The 24,182-nt window shown below is 42.4% G+C and overlaps 1 protein-coding gene across 3 annotated transcripts in view; it reads left to right on the plus strand.

Annotated features, from left to right (window-relative positions):
• slc25a16 (solute carrier family 25 member 16) overlaps positions 1 to 23,514 on the plus strand; it is a 78,349-nt gene extending 54,835 nt beyond the window's left edge. For all 3 annotated transcript variants that reach the window (XM_072557997.1, XM_072557999.1, XM_072557998.1), the window contains 5 exons: positions 3,574 to 3,695; positions 14,946 to 15,012; positions 18,519 to 18,681; positions 21,661 to 21,729; positions 22,450 to 23,514. In XM_072557997.1, the coding sequence (XP_072414098.1) occupies positions 3,574 to 3,695; positions 14,946 to 15,012; positions 18,519 to 18,681; positions 21,661 to 21,729; positions 22,450 to 22,606 (578 nt within the window). In that variant the 3' untranslated portion in view covers positions 22,607 to 23,514. The remainder of the gene's footprint in view (positions 1 to 3,573; positions 3,696 to 14,945; positions 15,013 to 18,518; positions 18,682 to 21,660; positions 21,730 to 22,449) is intronic.
• The last annotated feature ends 668 nt before the right edge of the window (positions 23,515 to 24,182 follow it).

Below are 24,182 nucleotides of genomic sequence, written 5' to 3' on the forward strand. Positions count from 1 at the left end.
CACAGCCCAAGTTACGCAGTTTACAAGGACACTGGTCTTAGCGTGATTCAGGTGGAGTCCATCCCATTGGAACAGCTTCCTCCTTCTCCAGTACTAGTACCAGCGCCTAATGAATTCAAATCCGTTTCCCCACTCCAATCATTAAGCCACTGGTTTACCTCTTTAAGCTTGTTAACCAATTAGCTTTGAGTCCAGTAGTAATCCAGAGATTATTACCTTTTTTGCTTCTGCTTTTTCATTTAGTCCCCAGCTATTCATATTCCGTCAGCAGAACCTCCTTGCTATCTATACCTCTACCATGGATCAAGACACTTGGATCTTTCCCCTCCCACTCTAAGTTCTTGTGCAGCCCAGATGTGAGATTCTGAATCTGGGCACCAAGCAGACAACACGACCTTCTCAATCCTGTCCACAGCGAATAATGCCTATTCCCCTGACTGTACTATCACCTGATTACATTGACATTTCTCTTTTCTCCCCCCCCCGCCCTCTTAAATGGCTTCTTTACCATGGTGCAGTGGTCAGTTTGAACACAGAACATTACAGTGCAGTACAGGCCCTTCAGCCCTTCTTGTTGCGCTGACCTGTGGAGCCAATCTGAAGCTCATGTAACCTATACTATTCCATTCTCGTTCATATGCCTGTCCAATGACCACTTAAATACCCTTAAAGTTGGCAAGTCTACTATAGTTGCTCATCCTCCCTACAGCATTCACTGCCATTCACACAGGGAATAAGAATCTCAAAGCTGTTAGACAAGCCTGAACCAACCATTTTTAACTGCTTCATAAATGATGTTCCCTCCATCATTTTGTTGGGATGTTTTTTGATGATTGCACAATGTGCAGCACCATGACTCCTCAGACTTATCCATGTCCCTCAAGATTTTATAAACCACTATAAGGGCACTCCTCAATCTGTGATGCTCCAGGGAAAAGAGTCCCAGCCTATTCGACATTCCAGTTTTAACAGCATCCTTGTAAATCTTTTCTGCACTCTCTCAAGTTTAACAACATCTTTCCTATAGAAGGGTGACCAGAATCATATGCAGTATTCCAAAAGTATCCTCATCAATGTCTTGGGCAGTCGCAACATGACTTCCCAACCCCCATACTCAACGTTTTGATCAATGAAAGCATTACAATTGCTGCCTTCACCACCCTGTCTATCTCCAACTCCACTTTCAGGGAATTATGCATTGCACCCCAAGGTCTCTGTTCAGCAAAAGTACTGAGAGCCCTATCATTAACTGTACAAGTCCTGCACTGATTTGCCTTACCAAAATGCAACACCTCACATTTATCTAGATGAAATTGCATCTGCTACTCATTGTCCTATTGTACTCTGCGATAACCTTCACTGTCCACTACACCACCTGTTTCTGTGTCATCTTATAAATTGTACCTCCTATGTTAACATCCAATTTGTTTATGTAAATGACAAAAAACAGTGGACCCAGCACCAATCTTTGCGCACATTGCCGGCCACAGGCCTCCAATCTGAAAATCAACCCTCTGCCATCACCATCTGTCTCCTAACTTCAAGCCAGTTTTGTATCCAGTTTGTTAGCTCCCCCGGATCCCATGTGATCTAATCTTAGTAACCTGAATACCACACAGAACCTTGTTGAATGCTTTGCTGAAGTACATATAGACAATATCTGCTTTCATCAATCTTCTTTGTCACCTTTTCAGAAAAACTCAGTCAAGTTAGTGAGACAAGATCTCCTGTGCACAAAGCCATTGACTATCCCTGATAAGTTCTTGCCTTTCCAAATGCATGTGAATCCTGTCCAACAACTTCCCACTGCTGACATAAGGCTCACTGGTCTATAGTTCTCTGGCTTTTCCTTACAAACTTACAGTTTGTCAAAGCTAACTCATGTCCCCTTTTTGCCCTTCTGATTTCCCTTTTATGTATACTCCCTTGGCCCTTTGGTGACTCCTCTGGTGATTCATTTGATCCCACCTGCCTATACCAGATATATGCCTCCTTTTTCTTGATCAAAGCCTCAATTTCTTTAGTCATTAAGCATTCCCTGTACCTTGCTGTACACACTAACAGCAACGTACTGTCTCTGATCTCTTGTTATTTCATTTTCACAGGCCTCCTGCTTCCCAACCATTCCTTTACCTGCAAATAGATTTCCCCAATCAACTTTTGAAAGTTCCTGTCTAATACCATCAAAATTGGCCTTACTTCAATTTATGACTTTAACTTTTGGATCAGGTCTCTCCTTCTCTGTCACTTCTTTTAAAACGATCACTTGCCCAGAAGTGCTCTCCCACTGTCACCTCAGTCACTTGCCCTTGCCTTATTTTCCAACAGACGTTCCTTCTGTATTGGTTACATCCACATACTGAATAAGAAACTTGTATTTTACACATTTAACAAATTCCTCCCCATCCAAGGCCTTAACACTATGATAGTCCTTGTGTATGTTTGGAAAGTTTAACTCCCCTACCATTACAACTATTAACCTTACAGATATCTGTGATTTTCCTACATATTTGCTTTCAATTTCCTGCTGACTATTGGGGTCCTATAATACAATTCCAACAAGGTGATCATCCCTTCCTTATTTCTCAGTTCCAGCCATATACCTTCACAGGATGATCTCCCAGGAGCACCCTCCCTAAGTACAGCCATAATGTTATCTCTAACCAAAAATGCCATTCCCCCTCCTCTTTTGTCTCCCTTTCTTTTCTTGCTATAGCACCTGTACCCCAGAACATTAAGCTACCAGTCATGTCTATCCTTGTGCCACGTTTCAGTAATATCCCAGTCCCATGTTCCCAACCAGGTCTTAAGTTCATCTACCTTAACCTATCAGGCCTTTTGCATTGAAGTAAATTTGTTGATTTGTTTGATCTGTTGTTGAAGTAGATGGTTAATCAGGTTGTTTCTCAGCTGCACTTTCTTTGACTCCTTCGTTTATTAAAATCCACTTAACTCAGCTCACAGCTTCCATTATTTTCTGGGAAAAAGAAACCCATTGATTAACAAAATAAAAACTGAAAGAATTAGAAATCAGATACATCCTTACAATACAACCTTGGCATCCAAGACTTCTTTCGGAACTGGTAAGGGTGATGTTGTTGATCGGACTATACTTAGTATTTTCTTCAGAGCAGAAGGCAGATACAGTAGTCATTTCCACTGACACATTTGCCATTGATGGCCAGACTAATGAGTGTTGAAGTCGACCATGATTAATGATTATGGATTTGTTGATTTTCAGTGCCCATCCAGGTGTGACCTCGATCCTCCTGGGAACTTTCCGGTTTTTTTTTAGTTGCTCGTAGTTGAGACGTAGCTGCTGATTTTTCCCAGGAACTAGCAATCCTCTTTGGCAACAGGCAGTCATTAATTACTGAGAATGCTATAAAATGTCACACAAAGCCACCTTTGATCATGCCAAGGTTCCTTATTAAACTGATCAAATAGAGTGATGACCAAATGATAACACCAAGTTTGTTTTACTACTACAGACCATGTAAGCCTCAGTTTAGGTTTTTATTGCTTTCATGTTCTTTGAGAGAACAACAGACAATAAGGAGTGTTATCTTACAGGGATGACTGCAGTGATATGTACTTATCCACTTGACATGATTCGAGCCCGTCTGGCCTTCCAGGTGAAGGGCGAGCACAGGTATGCTGGAATCATTGATGCTTTCAGGGTCATTTATACACAGGTGCGTATTGCATCTTTCTGTTACACTCTATGAGAAATGAACCTGATGAGCTGTGTTGGAAAATTGAAAGTAATTAAATGCTGAGGTTCCCTAATATAATGTTAGTAAGTATTTCAATGACGGAGGTTTGGAGCATAGTTTGTAGCTTTCTGGGTGTAAATGTCAATCCCACGGTCATAAAAGGATTTCATTTTCATCCCCATTTTCAATGGAGTTTTCCTTAATTTGCTCTTGAGAATGAAAGAAGTCAATTTTTCAAAAATTTATGTTCGGGACTCCTTCTCAATCCCAGATACAATCTTAAACCTCTATTACTTCCATTGCAGTTAGGCAGGAATGCTGAAGGAATGTCAAGCTGCTGGATCCAATTCCTGTGAGCAAGCTAGCAGTTAATGGGACTGTTATAAAGCCACTGTAGTTTCATTCCAGCAAGACATTGCAATTACAGCTCTGGTTTGGAGTAATAATACCACTCCTGAAAGATTTTGCGTCGCTGGGAATTTGGGAAGTTTAAAACTGCAGAATTTAAGCCAATGCAGCTATTTAAAGAGACCCAGGTGTTCCAGCAGTGCTGCAAGCATCTGCATCAGTAGTGACAGATAGTCACATTCTTTCCAGACAGTTAGATGCAAGATACTACTTATTGTGTGACCTGGTCCTCACAGTCAGAGTAACAGGCAGCTCATCGTTGGGCTTAGAGCAAAGAACTTCCTTTCTCAGTATTGCTCCCTGTTGCTCTTGTCACTCTGGAGCATGACTCCTTATTTATACAGTCACTCTGAGAGTGTTGCATCCTGTTTGTGCAGTCACGCTGGGATTGTGATTCCCTGTTTGTATGGTTGTATGTGTTTCTTCTGCCACTCCCGTCTCTCGAGCTAACTCCATGGTTCTCACATCCTCTGTGTTATCAGGCCATGTTTGTCTTAATTTTGCTTTCTAATTTGTGTTTTCCTGTGTCCATTCATATTTGGTTGCTCTTCTAGATATGCACTTATGTTAGTTCAGTGTCATTTTATTCACTATTTGTTGCTCCCTTTTTCTTTTTCTCTAAGTTTCCCAGGGCTTCTCTATGCCTCCTTTCATATCTCCTTGCTTGGGTACTCTGTCCTATTAGTTGCTTACTTCCTATTCTGTTTTTGTTCATTCAGGATGTGGACAAAACTGATTAGCCAGTATTTTTTTCTGTTGCCAATTGCACTTTAGGAGATTATGATGAGCTGCTGTTTTGAACTGTTCCAATCTGTGTGACGTGTGTAGGCCCACAATGCTGTCAGGGCGCAACACTAAAGGAATGGCAATGCATTTACAGGTCAGGATGGTGTGTGTTTTGGAGGGGAATTTTCAGGTGTTGGTGTTCCTATGTGTCTGCTGCCCTTGTCCTTCTAAGTAATAGATCTCATTGGTTTAGAAAGTTCTCCTCACTGCAGAATTCTCAGTCTGTACCTGTTTGTTGGCCTTTACATGGCTAGCCCCATTCAATGTCTGTACCCAACCCCCAGAGAGTGGGGTTTCAGCAATTCTGAAGCCATTAAATGTCAAGGTGCAGTGGTTGGAGTCTCTCTTGCTTGGCGTGTTCATTGTCTGGAAATTGTGTGGCATGAATGTTAATTTCCACTTGTCAGTCCAAACCTTGTTATTCTCCATGTCTTACTGCATTTGGACATGAATTGCTTCAGTACCTAATAAATCATGAATGGTGCTGAACATGCAGCAAACATTGGTGAACATCCCACTTCTGACCTTATGATGGAGGGAAGGTCATTGATGAAGCAGCTGTAGATGGTTGGGCCTAAGACACTGTCCTGAGGAACTCCTATAGCGATGTCCTGGAGCTGAGATGACTGACCTCCAGCAAACACAACCATCTTTCTTTGTGCTAATTATGACTGACCAGGGAAGCATATCCTCCTGATTTCCATTGACTCTAGTTTTCCTTGGGCTCATTTATGTTGCACTTGATCAAATACAGCCTTGATGTCAACAGCAGTTGGCCTTACTTCCTTTTTTGAGTTTATCGCTTTTGTTGATGTTTGCACCAAGGCTATAATGAGGTCAGAAACTGGGTGGCCCTAACAGAACCCAAACTGAGCATCAGCATGCAGGTTATTGCTGAGCAGTGTTGCTTAATAGTACCATCAGTGACAACTGCTATCACTTTGCTTATGATTACTGATTAGATTACTTAGTGTGGAAACAGGCCCTTCAGCCCAACCAGTCCACACCGACCCGCCGAAGCGCACCCACCCAGACCCATTCCCTTACATTTACCCCTGCACCTAACACTACGGGCAGTTTAACATGGCCAATTCACCTAACCTGCACATCTTTGGACTGTGTGAGGAAACCGGAGCCCCCGGAGGAAATCCACGCAGATACGAGGAGAATGTGCAACCTCCACATAGGCAGTTGCCTGAGGAGGGAATTGAACCCAGGTCTCTGGCATTGTGAAGCAGCAGTGCTAACCACTGTGCTACCGTGCTGCCCACCCACTGTGCCACCGTGGGCAATAATTAGTCAGGTTTAACATGTCCAAGTATTTGTACATATGCCAGACCTGGGTAATTTTCCGCATTGTTATAAATTTCTTGGAATGACTTGGCAAGGAGTGTGACTAGTTCTGGAGCTCAGGTTTGGAGTACAATTCAGAACACGTCAGGACTCATAGTCTTTGCAAAATCCAGTACCTTCAGCTGTTTCTTTATATCATGTTGTAAGGACAATATACATTATTATTTTGGGAATATAAACTGAAAAATTGAAGTTTGCACTGCTGTGTTGCAAAGGTAAAACCATTTGATTTTTAGAAATTGCAGAAACTGTGTGATATTCGCTTCTCAGTTGCTCAAAGTAAGTAAGTTTTGGAGAAGTTGGTTTTAAAGTCAAAGATCTACAGCATCAAAATAGTTCCTTTGACCCACTGGGTCTGTACCGGTCAAAAGAAACCACCTAACTATTCTCATCCCATTTTCCAGCATTTGGCCTTGGCATCTCATGTGCTTATTTAAAATGAGGGTTTCTGCCTCTACTAGCAGTGAGTTCCAAATTCCTACCACCCTCTGGGTGAAAAAAAGTTGTTTTTCATGTCCACTCTAGACCTCCTGCTCTTTACCTTATTTACACCCTTTAAATTCACGTGTATATATTCGATACTTTAGGGGACTGTTTAGTTAAGAGAACAGGCAAGTAGTAAAATAACAGTACTTGTGACTATCAGCAAATCTCCAGGTTAGTTTGCCATCTTGGACAATGCTCAGAGATGTTACAGAGTGGCTGTAGGACATTCTTCTGGGGGTGAGCAAACAGCCAGATGTTGTGGTCTAGATTGGTAACAAAATAGATCAAAAGGGAGTGATTTCTATACATTTTAATATTACTTATTCTGCATTTTTAGCTTATGAACTAGTGGCATGTGGGTTTTGTGTGTGTAAAGAGGTTTAATGAGTAACCTGTAAATATCTCTATAAATGTGGTGATTTATTTTAAAAAGAAAAAAAATGAAAGAGACAGTCCTTGAAGACTAATGGAGTTTTATTTACATTGGGAAAATTTTAGAAAGTATAAAATAGACAGTAATGTGCATTAGATAGCACTTAGAAGATTCCATAATTGTTTTTTGGTTTAGGAGAAACACCCATAGCTTGAAGAAAACCTTTTTTGGTCTGGGGAGTTCTGCGTAAGTCTTGACTGTAGCTAGGTGTGAGAAGCAATTGCTCCTAAAGAAGGGAGATAGCTTAGAACACTAAATCTTTCAATTAAAACTCCGAGTGGGTGAATTGAAACCAAGGAAGTCTAGACCTTGTTGTTTGCATCAATGGCAGGCGTATTGGTGAAGACGATGTCTGTTATGTTTTACCTCTTGTTGGTTCCCTCAGCATCTGCTGAAGACCTAAATGGAACATGGTAATCCAAAGGAAGGATGTTTACCCATCTTTGACCTGATATAGCCCAGATCCAATATTGATGACTCCCAGGCAACCTCCTTCTGACTGTACATTACTGTCCTTCCACCTCTGCTAGGTGTGTCCTGTGGTAGGACAGAACATACCCAGGGATGATTATGGTGGTGTTTGGGACACATTACATAAGACTGTGTTGGGCAGTTTCTTGAATTGTGTATGGGGCTGCTTTCTATTTGGCACAGCACTGCAGACATTAGGAGGACTTTGCAAAGTTGACAGCACTGGGTTTATTATCACTTCTAGTGCCTAGGTAAATGCAGTGCTGTCTGTCTGGTATGATTCCTTTTTGATATAGCTGAGTAGCTTGCCCATCTTTGGAAACATTTATTCAGGAAACATTTAAAACTGTTTGACATTGCTGTTGGTCTGAAGGAGGTTATATGGAGGTCAGACCGGATAAGGATGACAACTTTCCTTCTGTAAAGGACATTAGTTGTCAGATGAGTTTTTATGACAATCAACAATGGTTTTGTGATCATCATTACTAAAGCTAGGTCCATATTAAAGGCTTATTGATTGTGGTTAAATTCAATCAGCTACTATGGTGAGATTTGAACTTGTGACCTGAAACTTTAGCCTTGACATCTGGGTTGGTAGTCTGTTGAGATTACTGTTATTCCATGTTTTCTATCAATAATTTGCAAGGCAAGAAGGACAATGATGCTTTTGCTGTTAGATATTTTTATGTGCTCTTGTGCTCTGAATGCCCTTGCAAACTATTTCCTCTCCAAAGTTCTTGAACCTGTTCTTACCTCCCGAATTGGATAGACTTGTCACAACTTCGTGTTATTCAGATCTTCTGGATTTCCATCCCTACAGCAGTCACAAATGAAGTCTTATGTGATTGTGACTGCAGTAAGCTATCTCATCCTTCTTGACCTATCTTTCCTCATCCTTCTTGACCTATCTGTAGCCTTGTCACAGCTGACCACCCTGACATAAGAACATAAGAAATTGAACAAGAATAAAACATTTGGCCCGTCTAACCTGCTGATTATTCTGTAAGATCATGGCTGATCTGGTGTAGACCTCAACTCCTCAAATTTAAAATATCTATCTACTTCCTTTAAATACTTCTGGTGATCTACCTCCACAACACTGTGATGTCTAGAATTCCAGACATTCACTACCTTCAGACAAGAAATTTCTTCACATAGAACATTACAGCACAGTACAGGTCCTTTGGCTCTCGATGTTGAGCCGACCTATGAAATCAATCCAAAGCCCACCCAACCTAGACTATTCCATTCTCGGCCATATGTCTATCCAATGACCATTTAAGTGCCCTTGAAGTTGAAGAGTCTGCTACTGTTGCAGGCGTGTGTTCCACGCTTCTTCTTCTCTCTGAGTAAAGAAATTACGTCTGACATCTATCACCCCTCAAATTAATGATTTGGAGATGCCGGTGTTGGACTGGGGTGTACAAAGTTAAAAATCACACAACACCAGGTTATAGTCCAACAGGTTTAATTGGAAGCACGCTAGCTTTCGGAGCACTGCTCCTTCATCAGGTGATTGTCACCTGATGAAGGAGCATCGCTCCGCAAGCTAGCGTGCTTCCAATTAAACCTGTTGGACTATAACCTGGTGTTGTGTGATTTTTAATCCTCAAATTAAAGCTATGTCCCCTCGTGCTAGCCATCACCATTCGAGGAAAAAGGCTTTCACTGACCCTATCTGACCCTCTGGTTATCTTATATATCTCAATTAAGTCACCTCTCAACCTTCTTCTCTCAAATGAAAACAGCCTCAAGTCCCTCAGATTTTCCTCATAAGACCTTCCGTTCATACCAGGCAACATCCTTGTAAATCTCCTCTGAACCCTTTCCAAAGCTTTCGAATCCTTTCTATAATGCGGTGACCAGAACTTATGCAATACTCCAAGTGCAGTCGCACCTGAGTATTGTATAGCTGCAGCATGACCTTGTGGTTCCGAAACTCAATCCCTCTACCAATAAAAGCTAACACACCGTATGCCTCCTTAATAACCCTATCAATCTGGGTGGCAACTTTCTGAGATTTATGTACGTGGACACCAAGATCTCTCTGGTCATCTACACCACCAAGAATCTTAACCATTAGCCCAGTACGCTTTGTTCCTGTTGCTACTTCCAAAGTGAATCACCTCGCACTTTTCCGCATTAAACTCCATTTGCCACCTGTCAGCCCAGCTCTGCAGCTTATCTATGTCCCTCTGTAACCTACAACATCCTTTGGCACTAATCACAACTCCACCAAGCTTAGTGTCATCCGCAAGTTCACTAACCCATCCTTCTACACTCTCGTCTAGGTCATTTATAAAAATGACAAACAGCAATGGCCCCAAAACAGATCCACTAGTACAGATAATAGTACACCACTATTAGCTAAATTCCAGGATGAACATTTCCCATCAAACACCACCCTCTGTCTTTCACCTAACCAATTTCTGGTCTAAACTACGAAATCACCCTCAATCCCATGCTTCTGTATTTTGTGCAATAGCTTGTAAAATTCAGGGAGCTAGAACAAACAGAGTTGTTGTCTCTGGTTTGTTGCCTGTGCCACGTGCTAGTGAAGTGAGGAATAGGAAGAGAGAGGACTTGAACATGTGGCGACAAGAGGGAAGGTTTTGGATTCCTGGATAATTGGGGTTCTTTCTGGTGTAGGTGGGACCTCTACAAACAGAAATGTCTTCACCTGGACCCCTTTACTAGTAACCTGGGGGGGAAATTTGCTCATGCTCTTCGGTTGGGTTTAAACTAATTCAGCAGGGGATGGGAACCAGAATTTAGTTCGGGTATACAGGAGGTTGAGAGTAGTGAGGTCCAAAAAGTAGTGGGTTTCGAGGTTGCAAGTGGGCACCGGCAAGCAAGACGTTGATTTGAAGTGTGTCTACTTCAACACCAGGAGCATCCGAAATGGGTGGGGGACCTTGCAACATGGGTCGGCACCTGGGATTTCAATGTTGTGGCCATTTCAGAGACATGGGTAGAGCAGAGACAGGAATGGTTGTTGCAGGTTCTGGGATTTAGATATTTCAGTAAGAACAGGGAAGATGGTAAAAGAGGGGCTGATGTGGCAGTGTTAGTCGAGGACAGTATTACTTTTGCAGGAATGACATTTGAGGACTCGTCTACTGAGGTAGTATGCGCTATGGTTAGAAACAGGAAAGGAGAGGTCACACTGTTGGGAGTTTTCTATAGGCTTCCATATAGTTCCAGAGATGTAGAGGAAAGGATAGCAAAGATAATTCCCAATAGGAGCAAGAATGACTGGGTAGTTGTTATAGAAGCCTTAACTTTCCAGATATTGACTGGGAATACTATACTTTGAGTACTTTAGGTGGGTCAGTTTTTGTCCAATATATGCAGGATGGTTTCCTGATACAGTATGTAGACAGACCAGAAAGGGATGAGGCCACATTAGATTTGTTACTGGATAATGAACCAGGCCAGGTATTAGATTTGCAGGTAGCTGAGCACTTTGGTGAGCATGACCATAATGTTTACTTTATCGATGAAAAAGGGTAGATATATACCACAGGGCAAGAGTTTTGGTTGGGGGAAAGGCAATTACGGTGCGATTCAGCAGGATTTAGGATGCATAGGATGGGGAAGGAAACTGCAGGGGATGGGCACAACTGAAATGTGAAGCTTATTCAAGGAACAGCTATTGTGGTCCTTGATAAGTATGTACCTGTCAGGCAGGGAGGAAGTTGTCGAGCGCAGGACCTATGGTTTACTAAGGAAGTTGAATCTCTTGTTAAGAGGACGAAGAAAGCTTGTGTTAGGGTGAGATGTGAAGGCTCAGTTAGGGCACTTGAGAGTTACAAGTTAGCCAGGAAAGATCTAAAGAGAGAGCTAAGAAGAGCTAGGAGGGGAATTGAGAAATCATTGGCAGCTAGGATCAATGAAAATCCTAAGGCTTTCTATCGATATATCCGGAATAAAAGATTGTCTAGAGTAAGATTAGGGCCAATCGAGGATACTGGTGGGAAGTTGTGAATGGAGCCCAAGGAGTTAGGGGAAGTGCTAAATGAATATTTTTCATCAGTGTTATCACTAGAACAAAGACATCTCAGTTTTAAATGTGTGTTCCCTTATTCTGAGACCATGTCCCTAGTTCATTACTTTCTCGCTAATGGAAACATCTTCTCAACATCTACCTCAGGCTTGCTCAGAATCTTGCATGTTTCAATACATCATCCCTGATTTTCCTGTTTGAATGAAGACCTAACTTGCTTAGCTGTTTTTTGATAAGTCAGCTGGTGTACCCCAGGAATCAGCCCAGTGAATCTCATTTGAACTCCCTCCAATGCCATTCCTGATTAAAGGGCTTATGCATGAAACATTGACTGTCCTGCTCCTTGGATGTTGTCTGACCTGCTGTGCTTTCCCAGTGCCACATTTTTTGACTCTGATCTCCAGTATTTGCATCCTCATTTTCTCCCAATGCCAGTGCACCCTTTCTTAAATATGGAGACCAGAACTGCACACAGTACTCCAGATGCAATCTTACTAATACTCTGTACAGTTGTAACAGAGCTTCCCTGTTTTTAAGCTTCAATCCTCTAGCTTAAAGGCCAAAATTCTATTTGACTTCTTAATTACTTGCTGCACTGTATCCTAACTTTTATGTTTCCTGACAAGACCACCCTGATCCCTCTAGAGGCGGCTCATTTTTGGAGTCTCTCTCCATTTAAATAATAGTCTATTTTAATAACAGTACATCCCCTCCTTTCCTTTATTGTCTCAATGTGTGTCCCAGACTGATCCCATTCTTAACTGTCCAGTCATAGCCAAGAGGCACTTGTAATTGTTTCTCTACTGATACCCATACTTTAACCTCTGGAGTCTTCCTAGCTCTTAGCTTTGGTCCCACATTAGATGCTGAAAATGTGTTGCTGGAAAAGCGCAGCAGGTCAGGCAGCATCCAAGGAGCAGGAGAATTGACGTTTCGGGCATGAGCCCTTCTTCAGGAATGAGGAAAGTGTGCCAAGCAGGCTAAGATAAAAGGTTGCAATCTGCAATCTTCTTCCTGACCTCTCCGCCCCCATCTCCACTCCGGCCTATCACCCTCACCTTAACCTCCTTCCACCTATCGCATTTCCAACGCCCCTCCCCCAAGTCCCTCCTCCCTCCCTTTTATCTTAGCCTGCTTAGCACATTTTCCTCATTCCTGAAGAAGGGCTCATGCCCGAAACATCGATTCTCCTGCTCCTTGGATGCTTTTCCAGCAACACATTTTCAGCTCTGATTTCCAGCATTTGCAGTCCTCACTTTCTCCCACATTAGATGCCAAGGTAACTGATTTAGCACCTTCTGCACCATTGCAATGACAACCTACTTGCACTTGATAAGCTTGCCCAGTTGATTCATGCTTTTGCTCACCTGCAGAAGCCCTCATCCCACACTTTTGGTGCCATCAGATCTGTCTATGCCTAAGTCCTTCCAATTATGCTCCCATCTTCCATTCTGTGTCAACTTGATCTTATCCAAAATTCTTTTGCTGTAAGGCTGACATTGGCTCCCACTCTGCCTCTGGAAATATCTCCAGCTCTACAACCCTCAGATTCAATCCTGACCTCTTGAGCTGCTCCTTGTTTTCATCATTCTGCCACAAGCAGCAATGCTTAATCACCGGCTTTGGGAGGGAGGGGGGTGTCAAATTTTGCTTCTGTGGGATGCTTTGGGATATTTTACCACCTTATATAGATGCTGAATTATCCAGCGTTCGCCTTGCCCTTCATTCCTCCCTAGAATATCTTGACACCAAGAACAGCTGTGTAAGAATCCTACTCATTGCCTACAGTTCAGCTTTCAACACTATTATCTCCTCGAGACTGATTGGTTACTAAACTTAGTGATCTCGGACTAAGCCCCACTCTCTGCAACTGAATTCTCAGTTTCCTGACCCACAGGCCACAATCAGTGAAGGTTGGGGACAATATTTTAGCCTCACTAACACCCAAAACTGGCGACCCTCAGGGGTGTGTACTCAGCCCCCTACTGTACTCACTGTATACCCATGACTGCGTCGCCAAGTTCCAGACTAATGCTATTTAGAAGTTTGCCGCTGATACCGCCATAGTCGGTCGAATTTCAGATGGCGATGAGACAAACTACAGACGGGAGGTGGAAGACCTGGAAAAATGGTGCACTGAGAACAACCGGCAAAACCACGGAAATCTTTATTGACTTTCGGAGGGATGTTACTTGTGCCTCCCTCAACATTAACAGCACAGAGATGTAACGAGTGGAGAGTGTCAAGCACCTGGGAGTGGTCATCCACAACAAGCCTTCTTGGACTCTTCATGTGGGCGCACTGGTTATGAAGGCCCAACAACATCTCTCCTACCTCAGGCAGCTGAGGAAATTTGGCATGACGGCGATACCCTTGCTAACTTTAATAGGTACGCCATCGAGAGCATTTTGTCTGGATGTATCACCAGCTGGTATGACAACTTTACCATTCAGGATCGGAAACGGTAACAGAGAGTGGTGAACTCGGTCTGGACAACCACAAAGGCCAACCTTCCATCTATAGAATCCATCTACCAGGCCCACTGTCAAGGAGAGGCTGCCAGCATTCTCAAAGATCCATCCCACCCTGGCAATGTTTTTCTACAACCTCTACAATCGGGTAGAAGGTACACAAGCCTGAACACACGCATCAGCGGGTTTCAAAACAGTTTCTACCCTACTGTTGTGACAATACTGAATGGACTCACAAACTCTTAACATTTGCCTGTACATGTGTTTTTGTTTTTGCCGCTGTTAACTATTATTTACTTATCTGTGCTACTTAATGTTGTGATCTGCCTGTATTGCTCGCAAGACAAAGCTTTTCACTGTGCCTCTGTACACGAGACAGTAAATTCAATTGAATTCAATTCTTCGAATATCGGATTATCCAGCAAGTTCGCAAGGTCTGGATGCTTGGCTCAACTCTGTTATCCGGCATTCAATTATCCAGCATTCGATTAACCAAACAAAATACTCCCTGTTTTTGCCATTTGGATACTCGAGGTTCCTCTGTCAATGCTATGTCAGTGCAAGATATAATTGCTGTTATCAATGCTCGGAGCATGTACTGCCACCACCTCCCCCCAATAAAAGGGCTCAGTTTACAGTAAAGTGGGCACAATCCAACATTGGCTTCCTGCTGTAGCAGTTTGTGAAATGCTGAAAATGTGATGCACTCAAAGCCATTGCTACAAGAGGTACTGTCTTTGTGGAGTCTGCTGTACAGTTGTGGCTAAATATGAAATAAATATGTGTTCCAAATTTTGTTTTTTCTTTTTATATAGGAAGGAGGCCTTCGAGGGTTTTATAGAGGTCTGACTCCAACTGTTATTGGCATGGCTCCTTATGCAGGTACTCGAGCTTAAAGAAAGTGCACTTTCATTGTTACTGCTTTTTGTCAGTTGCGGTGCCATTGAGTAAATATTCCTGTAAGGACTGAGGGCAATGGTACGTTAAAGCCTTCTCTCTCATCCTTTCACTGTCAATTCTCATATTAAATGGGCAGATCATGCTTTGCTTCATTTTGAAGATTATTTGTATTCGATCATGGGATGTGTCACTCAAGCCAGCTTTATTATCTACTGTCCTAATGAGGAGCTTCCTCCTAATTGCCTTTGGGAATATGATGATAAGGCAGCTGAGTGGCTTGCTAAGGTAGTTAACAGTCAGCTATGTGGCTGTGTCAACACTAACATTTGGGCCACACCAGCTAAAAGTTACATCGTAGAACAGCACAGAACAGGCCCTTTGGCCCTCGATGTTGCGCCGACCTGTGAATTATTCTCAGCCCATCCCCCAACACTATCCCATCATCATCCAAGCTTTGTTTAAATCTCCCTAATGTGGCTGAGTACCTACTTTGGCAGGTAGGGCATTCCACACCCTTACCACTCTCTGCGTAAAGAACCTGCCTCTGATATCTGTCTTAAATCTTTCACCCGTCAATTTGTAGTTTTGCCCCCTCGTACAAGCTGTCGTCTTCATCCTAGGAAAAAGACTTTCACTGTCTACCCTATCTAATCCTCTGATCATCTTGTATATCTCTATCAAATCCCCTCTTAGCCTTCTTCTTTGCAATGAGAACAGACCCAAGCCTCTCAGCTTTTCCTCATAAGACCTTTCCTCCAGACCAGGCAACATCCTGGTAAATCTCCTCTGTACCTTTTCCCATGCTTCCACATCCTTCCTGTAGTGGGGTGACCCGAACTGTACACAATATTCCAAATGCGGCCGCACTAGCATTTTGTACAGTTGCAGCATGATATTGCAGCTCCGGAACTCAAACACTCTACCATGAAACCTAAAAACTGTATACCTTCTTAACAGCACTATCAACCTGGGTGGCAACTTTCAGGGATTTGTGTCCCATAGACTCCAAGATCCCTCTGTACATCCACACTACCAAGAATCTTTCAATCGACACAGTACTCTTGTCTTCCTGTTATTCTTCCCAAAGTGCATCACCTCACATTTAGCTGCATTGAACTCCCTTTTGCCACCTCTCAGCCCAATTCTGCAGTTTATCCAAGACCCCCTGCAACATTCTTCCAAACTGTCCACTACTCCACCGACTTAAGTGTCATCAGCAAATTTACTAACCCATCCACCTATGCCTGCGTCTAAATCATTTATAAAAATGACAAACAGCATTGGCCCCAAAACAGATCCTTGAGGCACACCACTAGTAGCCGGACTCCAGGCTGAATATTTTCCATCAACCACCACTCGCTGCCTTCTTTCAGAAACTCAGTTTCTAATCCAAACTGCTAAATCACCCTCAATCCGATGCCTCTGCATGTTCTCCAACAGCCTACCATGTGGAACCTTATCAAAGGCTGAAGTCCATGTGTGTCACCGTAACTGCCCTACCCTCATCTACATGCTTGGTCACCTTCTCAAAAAACTCAATGAGGTTTGTGAGACTCAACTTGCCCTTGACGAAACCATGTTGACTATCTGAAATCAAATTGTTGCTTGCTAGATGATTACAAATCTTATCTCTTATAATCCTTTCCAAAACCTTTCCTACAACAAAAGTAAGGTTCACTGGTCTATAATTACCTAGGTTATCTCTACTGCCCTTCTTGAACAAGGGTACAACATTTGCAATCCTCTGGTACTAAACCTGTAGACAATGACGACTCAAATATCAAAGCTAAAGGCTCTGCTATCTCCTCCCTAGCTTCCCAGAGAATCCTCGGATAAGTGTCATCCGGCCCAGGGGACTTGTCTACTTTCATTCCTTCTAGAATTGATAATACCTGTTAATAACTAACCTCGATCCTTTCCAGTCTAATATCTCATTCCTCATTCTTCTCCTCTACAATATTCTCCTTTTCCTTAGTAAAAACTGATGAGAAATGTTTGTTTAGCACCTCTCTGATCTCCACAGAGTCCACACTCCACTTCCCACTTCTGCCTTTGACTGGCCCTATTCCTACCCTAGTCATCCTTTTATTTCTCACTTAGCTATAGAAAGCTTTACGATTCTATTTGCAAAAGACTGCTCGTATGCTCTCTTTGCTCTTCTTAACTTTCTCTTTAAATCCTTCCTAGCTGATGTGTAACTCTTCTTTGCCTCCTCTGAACCATCTTGCCTCATCAACACATAAGTCTGCTTAACAAGAGATGCAATTTCTGTTGTAAACCACGGTTCCCTTACCTTATCACTTCCTCCCTGCCTTACAGGGACATACCTATCAAGGGCACGCAATATCTGTTCCTTAAACCAGCTCCATATTTCTATTGTCTGCATCCCCTGCATTTTGCTACCCCATTCTATGCATCCTAATTCTTGCGTAATCGCATTGTAATTGCCCTTTGCCCCATCGATAACTCGACCTGTGGCATGTACCTATCCCTTTCCATCGCTAAACTAAATGTAACTGAATTATGGTCACTCTCTCCAAAGTGCTCACCTACAACTAAATCAAACACCTGCTCTGGTTCATTACCAAGCACCAGATCCAGTGTGGCCTCCCCTCTTGTCGGCCCTTTGACATACTGTGTCAAGGAACCCTCCTATACACATTAGACAAAAACTGATCCATCTGACGTACTAGAGTTATAGCATTTCCAGTCAACGTTGGGGAAGTTAAAGTCCCCCATAATGACCACCCTGTTCCTTTCATTCCTACCCAAAATAATTTTGCCAATCCTCTCTTCCACCTTCCTGGAACTCTGCGGAGGCCTATCAAAAGCTCCAAGCAGTGTGACCTCTCCTTTCCACTTTCTAACCTCAGCCATTGTCAAAAATCCTCTCAGCCTCTGTTATACTATCCTTGACTAACAAGGCCATGCCTCCCCTTCTTTTACCACCTTGCCTGTTCTAAATGAAAGACCTAATCCCTGGAATCTGCAACACCCATTCCTCACCCTGCTCTATCCATGTCTCCGAAATGGGCAGAACATCGAAGTCCCAGGTACCTATCCATGCTGCAAGCTCACCTACCTTATTTCAGATACTTCTGGCGTTTTTCTTAGTCACCATTACTGATATCAGCATTTGAATTCAAGACTAATGGATTGAATCTAAATTGCTTATTTAGTTGATGGGATATGCACACAAGTCTCTGGGTCATTTGTCCAGGCCTCATGATTACTAGTCCAGTAACGTTACCACTACCCTCTGGGATACAATCCACAATAAGTATCCATACATCTAACACTCATACAACATTCCTAACTGTGGTTTTATCCTGCCGTCTCCATGCTCAAAGATAGGTGTAATCTTGCCTCCTCATAACCCCTTAATTCATATATTGCTTTAATCAAAAATAAGTTAGAAATGTATTTTGATTTTGTTTTCTATATTCACCATTTGTTTCAGATTTTACATTATTAAATATTAATTTCAGGAATTTCGTTCTTCACTTTTGGCACTTTGAAAAGTATTGGCCTCAGTCAGGCTCCTGGTATTCTTGGAAGACCTTCGTCTGACAATCCGAATGTTCTGGTTTTAAAAACCCACGTGAACTTGCTATGTGGTGGAATAGCAGGCGCATTTGCTCAAACAGTATCGTAAGTGTTCATCAGCATAACTGGGAGGAGAGCAAGGGCTATGCCCATTCTGCTGCACTGTAATCATAGCAGACAATTATGTATCGGTTATATTTGTTGATGTCACCTTCATCCAAAATTTCACATTTATGTCTTGATCTTTAATGGGATGTGGCCTTCACTGATAAGTCTAGTATTTGTTGCCCATTCCTAATTGTCCTTAAACTGAGTGGCATGTTATGAGCATTTCAGATTTAACCACATTGTTGAAAATCTGAACTCTCATAGGAACAGGATCAGGCCATTTAGCCCCTTCAGCATACTTCATCTCTCAATGAGGTCATGGCTGATCTGTTGCCTAACTCTATATGCATGCCTTGGTATTGACGATACCCCAACTCTCTGCCTTCAGTGGATCAGTTGTACTCTTAATCAGCCACTTTCCCTTTACATAAGATCTCCTTATTGTCTTTTATGCCTCCTACATGTTTCTTTTCATAATTATGCAGGTTGGATGAGATCAGGATGGCAGATTTCCTTCCCTAAAGGGTAGTAGGAAACCTTATGGGTTTTACAACAATTGATGGTAGACTCATGCTCACTATGTGGACTAGCGTTATCTTCTGAATTTAATTAATCACATTTAATTTCCACTGGCTGTGGTGGAAATGTCCACCAAATGTCCTGAACCGTTAGCCTGGGTGTCTGATGACCTTACCAATGTACCACCATCTCCCCAAGATTGGGACAGCTGATCTGTTTGGAGCAGATTTGTATGATGAGACTATGACAGATCCCCATGATCAGATGGCCATGTATCTCATTGAATTAGTTCATGGCTGATTTGAATGCTAATACCGTTAACCCTTCTTTTTGTAAAACATTTAATATCCTTGCCTACAAAAATCTTTTAATCTCAGTTTTAAATATGCAATAACTTTTGTGAGAAAATTTCAAATGCCCACAGGGATACAATCCACAGTATGTGTCTATACATCTAACACTCATACAGCATTCCTAACTGCAGTTTTATCCTGCATGCTCAAAGATAGGCTGTAGTCTTGCCTCCTCATAAGCCCTTGTGTGAAGAAGTGCTTCCTGACATCACTCCTGAGCAACCTAACTCGAATTGTAAAGTAAAACTCCTGTTGTTCTGGGCTCTCACACCAGAAGAATTTGTTTTGTAATTTTGTAATGTTTTACCTTCGTTAAACATCTCAGTTAGGTCACTCCTTAAATCTCCTTTAAACAAGGAAAACAACTCTAGTTTATAAAATGTAGACAGCTCTACCATACTTCCATCCCTTTGTATTTTAGCCCTGTTGTGCCTTTCTCATTTATTTTTCATCCTGGTCTCTTTGTTTTCACTGACTTCTGTAATTTGATCCCTAAATTTTTCTGCTCATCCACAATTAAGTCTTTCAGATCACCCACAGTTCCGAGCTTCCAACATATTAGAAATATTTTTTTAGATTAGATTAGATTAGATTACTTACAGTGTGGAAACAGGCCCTTCGGCCCAACAAGTCCACACCGCCCCGCCGAAGCGTAACCCACCCATACCCCTACATCTACATCTACCCCTTACCTAACACTATGGGCAATTTAGCCTGGCCAATTCACCTGACCTGCACATCTTTTGGACTGTGGGAGGAAACCGGAGCACCCGGAGGAAACCCACGCAGACACGGGGAGAACGTGCAAACTCCACACAGTCAGTCGCCTGAGGCGGGAATTGAACCCGGGTCTCTGGCGCTGTGAGGCAGCAGTGCTAACCACTGTGCCACCGTGCCGCCCACGGTGACTATATTATTCAGCATTCAGTTATCTGGAATTCGATTAACCGATCAAAATACTCCCTACCTGTGTCCTTCGGGTGATCGAGATAGTCACTCCCTTTTCCATCTTCCTTGGGCTCAATGTTATTAACTTTGTCCTCTCCCACATTGAACTCCACCTGGTCTGATTGCATCTGTCAGTTTTCCTTTGCAATTTTCATCTCCTATGCAAATTGCTTGCTGAACCAACAAACTTAACAATATCAGCAAACGCATGATTCTAATTTTTCTCTGACCACTTATAAATATAGTGAAAAGCCATGGCCCAGTGCAGGTTTGTCACAGTTAGTACAGACCCATTATCACAACTCTCTCTTACCTATCTCCTAACCAATTCTCTATTCATGCCAATAGTTTGACTTTGATTCCACGTGCTCCCACTTCTGTTAAGCTCCTTACGTGGATTTGGGTCAACTGTCTTCTGCCGGTCCATATAAATAATACAAAAGAACCTCAATTATCTGGCATTTGGTCATCCAAAAATCAGATTATCTGGCAATATTGCAAGGTCCCAATACTTGGTTAAACTATATTATTCAGCATTCAGTTATCTGGAATTCGATTAACCGATCAAAATACTCCCTACCTGTGTCCTTCGGGTGATCGAGATAGTCACTCCCTTATCGACCAACTTTGTTGTTTTCCCAAAAACTTTACTCAGTTGGTTAGATATAACTAACTATTCAACCATTACATATCTGGAGGGAATCGGATCATAGAGTCCACACTGACTCTCTGAAGAGTATGCCACCCAGACTTAACCCCCTATCATATTCCTATGACCAGACATTTCCCATAACCTACGCCTCCTTGGGCAATTTAGCATGGCCAATCCACCTAACATGCATGTCTTTGGACTGTGGAAGGAAACCATAGCACCTGGAGGAAATCTATTCTGACTCCTTGCTGACTGTCTCAACAGTCAATTTTTGCTCAAATCACAGTCACATAAGGGTGCAATTCTTAAATTAGTAGAGACTGTTTGGCATATTGGCCCAAGTTTGGTCAGTGGGTAGGTTTGGGCATGAAGTGGCCTTGGGTGGTGGGCAAGACTGAGATGAAAAAGTAAACTTATGGTGTACGGATTTTATCGTTGATGATTTTAAAATTATTGCTTGGAATATATATTCAGGGAGTTTGTTGAATGTTGTTGATGTTGTAGATATCCTTTAGATGTGGCTCGGAGGCGAATGCAGCTAGGCTCCATTCTGACTGAAGCTGATAAATGTGTGTAAGTACAATCTTTATACACCCAAAGATTTTCCTGGTAATGACAGGATTGTGATACGAGTGTCTCTGCCCCCTTCTCTCCTGCACAATAAAGCAGTTGCCACATATAAATTCAAATCAGTGACTGGAACACTTTAACTACTGTGAAGGATGTGCAATAAAATGAGTGTACCAAAACATTCTGTTTAAATTTGTGTAACCTCACAGACTAGGCAGGCTCCATTACTCACTGATTTGGAAGCTGTGTCAGCAAATGTGTAGAAGTGAGTGCAAGACCCTGGAAGTGGTTATTTAAACACATTCTCCATTTTAGATAACCTCATGGGGGCTTTATCTGCTTTCCTCTACTTTATAAACTGTGATAATTCAGACAGTGATCCTGTTATCATGTGCCATTCTACTCACTGATCACTCCCATTAACTGTTGGCTATTATCCAGTGGATATTTTCTCTTTCTCTCTTTCACTGTCCCTCCTCCCAATGAAAGGATGCCATGAATCGGGGTCAGACTCTTACCTGGGGTCAGCAGACAGGGACCCAGTGATCGGCACACAATGATATTGGACATTTGTTGGATTAAGACTATTAATGAGCATTGATAAATGCGCCGTTTCTTCAATGGTTGTAACCAGCTGGTTAATTCAACAAGAATACTTAATGATTTGTGACATTGTACTTTCAAGAAGAATAATTTCCTGTTCAATCTCTGTTACTCCATCAGATCGATGTGCAAAACTCTGAAATATGTCTATAAGGTGCATGGCATACAGAAGGGCCTCTACCGGGGACTCACGCTCAATTACATTCGCTGTATCCCATCTCAAGCTGTGGCATTTACCACCTATGAACTGATGAGACAAGTTCTTCATCTGAACTGAGGGCATTTCAGGATGTTACCAGGACTATCAAATTCATGATTGTGATCTTGTGACTGTCAACCAGAAGAACATTTCCACAGTAGAGACTCTGATGTGAGGACTGCTGGGCACTAAACTTATTTATTTAATTGAGTAATTCATTGTGATTAAGATTGAAAGTCAGCATCAGTGTTCTGTGTTTTCAGGTTTGTGAAAATTATTGCCGTCCTATGCCATCCTTGCATTTCACTAGGCTTGGTAATCAATTTCAGCTTCTATACCCCAGTTCTGAGGAGAGAGAGGTGAGGTTAATATAGTCATAGAATCATAGAGATGTACAGCATGGAAACAGACCCTTCGGTCCATGCCGACCAGATATCTCAACCTAATCTAGTCCCACCTGCCCATATCCCTCCAAACCCTTCCTATTCATATACCCATCCAGATGCCTTTAAATATTGCAATTGTACCAGCCTCCACCACTTCCTCTGGCAGCTCATTCCATATATGCACCACCCTCTGCGTGAAAAAGTTGCCCCTTAGGTCTCTTTTATACCTTTCCCCCTCACCCTAAACCTATGCCCTCTAGTCCTGGACTCCCCGACCCCAGGGAAAAGACCTTGTCCAATGTACTACAGTTACCATTGTCAGTTTTCCAATACTTTACGTATGAATGTTTTATTCTCAATCTGTTAATATTCCATTACACAAATATAACAAATATGAGGCTTATTTTGCACACTCAATCATATATTTGATGAAAGTTCATTTTTAAATACTGTAAAACTTGTAATCTCCAGCAATTGGATTCCAGTAAAGCTTTGACTTTTTGTAGAGCTGACCTTGAAATTGGTTGTGTTTGGAATATTGTTTCAGTCAATCCTTTTCCTCTGGATGGCAATATTAAACTTCCAGCAATTTGATGGGAATTTTTGCAGAATGTCCAATGGAGCAATAATGACCTCCAGTGTCCCTTTATCCAAGTCATTCCACTATCTACCAAAACCTTGAGTGCAGGGCTGCACGAGCAGCCATGTCCACATCTTCATTTGTCAAATCGCTTGGTCTACCTGTTTGGTGGATTAGAATTGCAAGGGACTGGCACAGTTCAGAAACAGACCATCTGGTTATAAAGTGTGATGCTGGAAAGAGCACAGCAGATCATGCAGCATCTGAGGAGCAAGAGAGTTGATGTCTCGGGCTTAACTTTTCATCAGGACTGTTGTTTCAGAGCAGAGGAGATGACCAGGAAGTTGCAGTTGGAAGGACTTTCACTGAGGTCTTTGCGGATGGAGGAGGAAAACTTCAAGGTGGCCATCTTTGGAAGTGGCTTTGCAGTGTAGTTTGCAGCAATTAGGAAGAAGCACTGCAGATACTGGAGAAGTCTGAGTCGATGAAGTGTGGCGCTGGAAAAAGCATAGCAGGTTGGGCAGAGTCGACAAATTGGACTTGACCAGGAGTCCTCACTATCTGTTCAACTGGTCCATGCCAGATATATATTGTCCACAAAAAACAGGACAAATCCAAGCCAGCCCGTTACCATCTCATCGGTCTAATCCCAATCATCAGGAGAGTGATGGAACATCCACAGTGCTAT

The sequence above is a fragment of the Chiloscyllium punctatum genome, chromosome 38 (assembly GCF_047496795.1).
Source record: "Chiloscyllium punctatum isolate Juve2018m chromosome 38, sChiPun1.3, whole genome shotgun sequence".
Taxonomy (NCBI): domain Eukaryota; kingdom Metazoa; phylum Chordata; class Chondrichthyes; order Orectolobiformes; family Hemiscylliidae; genus Chiloscyllium; species Chiloscyllium punctatum.